The 5,000-nt window shown below is 45.6% G+C and overlaps 1 protein-coding gene across 1 annotated transcript in view; it reads right to left on the bottom strand.

Moving 5' to 3' along the window:
• Positions 1 to 1,502: 1,502 nt before the first annotated feature.
• dgcr8 (DGCR8 microprocessor complex subunit) overlaps positions 1,503 to 5,000 on the bottom strand; it is a 10,968-nt gene continuing 7,470 nt past the window's right edge. Inside the window, exons 9-14 of the mRNA XM_060883630.1 lie at positions 4,402 to 4,484; positions 4,212 to 4,312; positions 4,013 to 4,119; positions 2,547 to 2,674; positions 2,331 to 2,444; positions 1,503 to 1,970 (exon numbers count right to left, since the gene is read on the bottom strand). Of these exons, the coding sequence (XP_060739613.1) occupies positions 1,887 to 1,970; positions 2,331 to 2,444; positions 2,547 to 2,674; positions 4,013 to 4,119; positions 4,212 to 4,312; positions 4,402 to 4,484 (617 nt within the window). The 3' untranslated portion in view covers positions 1,503 to 1,886. The remainder of the gene's footprint in view (positions 1,971 to 2,330; positions 2,445 to 2,546; positions 2,675 to 4,012; positions 4,120 to 4,211; positions 4,313 to 4,401; positions 4,485 to 5,000) is intronic.

The raw sequence follows: 5,000 nt of genomic DNA, 5'->3' as shown, positions 1-5,000 counted from the left end.
CACACACACACGTTCAGGCAGTGAAGCGTGGATGTGATGATGATGATGAAGCAGCAGCACATTCTCGAAGCGGCGGCTTTGTGTTCACGAACACACTAAATATTCAAGAAAAGCGACAAAAAAATTCACACTGATGTTCCAGCACTTATTGCCTTGTTTTTTTTCCCCTCACATCTAAGTTTATGCAAAAAAAAAAAACACACTGAAAAAGATCCTGACGCCGTCTACGTACAAAAAAACTGCATAAAACATTAGGCTTTGGTTCATAGTTTTTTTTCTACATCTTTTTTTTTAACATTTTGATCAGAACTCTTTTTAAAGTAGTCTCAGAAATCATAAAATGCATACATGCTGAAAAAGTACTAAAACACACACACACACACACACGTGTTTAAACTCTAACTCATGCTGGAAACAGCAGGATTTTAATCACACACACACACACACACACACGAGTAGGTAGCTTCACTTTTATCCCTATGTGAGAAATGGCACAGGACGTAAGCATTGACTCATTAACGTCTCTACACTAACTAAGTCTCTAACACTTCCTTCCTGCTCCAAGCCCTTTGTGGTTACTGAAGGCTTAAAGGAAAGCAGGATTGTTGGTTGGAGCAGTGTTTTGTTTGTTCTCTTCCTGCTCTCTGATATGTTTTATCCTGCGTTTCCTACAAAGAAAACTAAAGAACTCGGCATCGTCGTGGTCTCGGACCTGCCGACCATGAAGAGGAACACGACGAAGAAACCAAACTTTCCTCCTAAAGGATGCATCAGAAAAGTGTCGAAGCTTCAGCACAACAGTGACATCTGGTGGTGAAGCGCAGCGTATCGCATACGGAGCTTTTCAGGGACAGACGTATAAGGAACGTTCCGAGTCGGGTTCTTACGGGAAAAGAACCGACGCCGATCGCAGCAGCCTTCGATCGCACCGACGAGCTCCGTGTCTCAGATCTCACGTTTAACGAGAATAAAAAGGTAAAACCGAGCTTTCAGGAGGTCGCGGTACAAGACTCGAGACCGCTAGAGGAAAAGCTCTAGAAGGTTCTAGAACAGTTCACGAGCGCGTGATTTGAGACACTAGAGTTCAGCGGTACGCCGGTGACGAGTCCTAAACTAGTAAAAACTAGTGTACAATAATTAATTTTTCCCTCTTATAGCTGATCCATAAAAGATGTGAGATTTTATTGAAGGGGAAAGTTAGATGTTTGAGTAACGAAGCGTTGGTGATCGTGAAGGTCGGCAGGTCCGAGTCCTTTCCCTCCTCGACTCTTCTCTCAGCTAGATCGAATTTTTGTGCTGCTCAAACTCTAGATATAATAATTCACAAGCGTGCAAACCGAACACACGGAACCGGATCGGGTCGAGACCCAGAGAGGTTTCGTGCCGACGCCTCGTCGCACCGCGGATTCTCGCGACTCCTTAAAAGATAAGTGTGTTGACATAAAATGACAGCAGAAAGTCTACGTTTTCACCTAAATCCATAATGAACACGTACAGAAACGTCCAGCAGGAAAACCTTTATTTAATCAGTCGTCTAAATATATGTTTTAAAAAAAATAAAATAAAATAATAATAAAAAAAGGAAGCCACAACATTTAAAATCCACAAACGCAAGCATTCGGACACCGGGTGAGTGACGGCGGGTTTCGTAGACAGAATGCATCAGGACGCGTGTGATGACGTTTCACCTTCGTCACCCGCTAGTGCATCGGATTTACGCCTCGGAGAACCGAACCCTGGTGTCGGATCGAACGGAGTTGGTATTGCCTTGTAAGCGCTAACTGCATAATTTATCATTTATTTATTTTAGGTGTGACGACGATGAAGTGACCTTCGGTGCCGTTTTTTCTCTCGTCGGCGTGACGGACAGGTCGGTGAAGGTCGTGTTAGACGTCGACGGTGCACAGAGGCTCGCTGCCCGGCTGCGCCGACTCCACCACCGTCATCTTGGGCTTCTTTCGCGTCTCCTCCTGGTAACAAGAACGAAGTGTGTTGAGAATTGATCATAAATAAATCTGTACGTCTGCCACAGATTCTACACACGTCTGTAAAACTGAACTCTGTTTAATACTCGGTTGTAATTGCGGAGTATAACAACAAACACCGTGTTGTTGTATACAATAGGTTCATCTTGTACAAAAAAAAGTATTGGCACCCTTCTGCTCCATCCAGCTAATAGTGAGTGTGTGTGTGTGTACAGAGAAGAGCGTTGGTTTAATCCCAGTACAGTGTGTGTTAGTGTTTAAACAACTCCACACACGCTGTAATAGACTCTTTTTTGGAAGAACAGAGGGGTGCCAATACTTTGTGTGCGTGCTGGTTGCTCGTACCCTCTCTCTAGCCAGTTTCCTCATCTCCTCTTGGAGTTTGTTCAGAATGTGGAGGTTGGGCTTGTTCTTTTTGGCGTACTGCTGCAGCTCAATCACACTCTTGTCTGAATTTTCCTACACAACACAACACAACACACACACACACACACACACATCAGTAACACAGCCAACACCAACCTACTTACGTCTACAGCTCTGAAGTTTTTATCCCAGTACCTTTTTGACCATCTTGTTGTTCTCTCTGCCGTACATGCGTAGGAGAGACCCCCAGTTCTTCACATGAGGATGCAACATCTGGAGGATCTTCTGAGAAGCCAGCTGTTTTCCCACTCTCTTGTTCTTACCTTAATACAGACCATATTACAAATCTTAAATGATGGAGCATGTAAACTCTTGTGTGTCGTGTTATAGGACAATAATAAAGTCTATCGCTTTCTAGCGCTTATGTTATAGCAGCTATACAAGCGGTTACCATAGAAACAATACAGCATTAATGTAAAGCTGCACTACTACAGAACCCGCTGTTATTGGAAATGTATCAACACCTTCTAACCAATCAGGATCCAGAATTCATAAGAGTCTAATACAACAAATTCTTAAAGCCTTAGAAGAAAAACAGGTCTTAAAACAGTACAGGGATGTGTGTGTGTGTGTGTGTGGGGGGTGTGTGTGAGTGTGTGTGTGTGTGAGTATGTGTATCAGTGTGTGTGTGTGTGAGAGTGAGTGTGGGGTGTGTGAGTGGGTGTGGGGCATGGGGTGTGAGTGTGGGGTGTGTGAGTGAGTGTGGGGTGTGTGAGTGAGTCTGTGTGTGTGAGTGAGTCTGTGTGAGTGAGTGAGTCTGTGTGAGTGAGTGAGTCTGTGTGAGTGAGTGAGTCTGTGTGAGTGAGTGAGTCTGTGTGTGTGTGTGTGTGTGAGTATCTGTATCTGTGCGTTTGTGTGTGTGTGTGTGTGTGTGTGTGAGTATCTGTATCTGTGTGTTTGTGTATGTGTGTGTGAGTGCGTGTGTGAGTATCTGTATCTGTGTGTGTGTGTGTGTGTGAGTATCTGTATCTGTGTGTGTGTGTGGTGTGTGTGTATGTGTGTGTGAGTGCGTGTGAGTGAGTGTGTGAGAGTATCTGTATCTGTGTGTGTGTGTGTGTGTGGTGTGTGTGTATATGTGTGTGTGAGTGCGTGTTTGTGTGTGGGGTGTGTGAGTGTGTGTGTGAGTATGTGTATCAGTGTGTATCAGTGTGTGTGAGTGAGTGAGTGTGGGGTGTGTGAGTGAGTCTGTGTGTGTGAGTGAGTGTGTGTGTGTGTGTGTGTGTGTGTGTGTGTGAGAGAGAGAGTGTGTGTGAATCTGTGTGTGTGTGTGAGAGTATCTGTATCTGTGTGTGTGTGTGTGATGTGTGTCTATGTGTGTGTGAGTGCGTGTGAGTGAGTGTGAGTGAGTGTGTGTGAGAGAGAGAGAGAGAGAGAGAGAGTGTGTGTGTGTGTGTGTGTGTGAGAGAGAGAGTGTGTGTGTGTGTGAGAGAGAGAGTGTGTGTGTGTATCTGTGTGTGTGTGTGTGATGTGTGTGTATGTGTGTGTGAGTGCGTGTGAGTGAGTGTGTGAGAGAGAGAGAGAGAGAGAGTGTGTGTGTGTGTGTGTGTGTGAGAGAGAGAGAGTGTGTGTGTGTGTGTGTGTGTGTGTGTGTGTTAACTTACACCACCCCCGTACGCTGTGTTTTCCACACGTCATCACATATTCACTCTTCTGGTTCTTCCCTGGAATGACCTCAAACTTGATGCTGGTGTCCCCCATCCCATGGTTTCTGTGTACAGACAGTAAGAGGTCAGTAATACAGCCGTGATCCTGACGCCGCTCCACGTGCTCTGTGTCCTGCAGCGTGTTTAATTCTCCTACCTCTTAAGGCACTCGTGAAGGATCTGGTAAGGTGACAGTAAGCCTGCTTTGTTGGTCAGTTCATACACTCGTGAGTCTTCGATACTGATATGGTTAAAATACTGAGGAGGAAACACGGACGTCTGATTAAACACACGCACGTTAAATTACACACGGAGCACACGGGGGTCGGGGTCGAGGGTCACCGTACCTCCAGTTCGTCCCCTTCCACCGGCTTCTCCTCGGCCGTCTGCTTCACAAAGTCAGGGATGAGGATCTCCAGTGTGGCTCGAGCTGCACCAGAACAAAACAAGTCAGCATGCAGGAGAACACTTTACAACATCTCTCAGAACATCTACCTTCATCATCGACAAACCGATGCAGGAACCAACCGTCTGGTACCAAAAGTTTCCAGTATTCATTTAACACGGATACAGCAGACGTCTATTATAATAAGACCCTCGTGCTGGTTTAGTAATCATCAGACTACAATGTTTGGGATTTAGGGCCTTTTTACACCTGGTCACTTCACACGTTTTCTGTGATCTGATATCTACCCGATGCTAAAAAGACCAGGTCTAAATGCCCTCAGAAACGTTTTGGAGACGGATATAAATCCGACGGTACAAACCCCTTCAGGAGGTGGTCTGGGACGTGTTTCAGATGAAACTGGACAGGTGTAAATGAATGTGGTTGTTCAAGCCACATACGTCAGCGCTAAACTCCTCCCAAACGGAAGTACGTCACTCGCAGGTGACTCACGAGTCGTGCATCGTGCCAGAAACAAACAACACGGACGACACGCAGGCA

Source organism: Tachysurus vachellii, chromosome 12 (genome assembly GCF_030014155.1).
Source record: "Tachysurus vachellii isolate PV-2020 chromosome 12, HZAU_Pvac_v1, whole genome shotgun sequence".
Taxonomy (NCBI): domain Eukaryota; kingdom Metazoa; phylum Chordata; class Actinopteri; order Siluriformes; family Bagridae; genus Tachysurus; species Tachysurus vachellii.
This window is presented reverse-complemented; position numbering and strand designations above follow the sequence as displayed.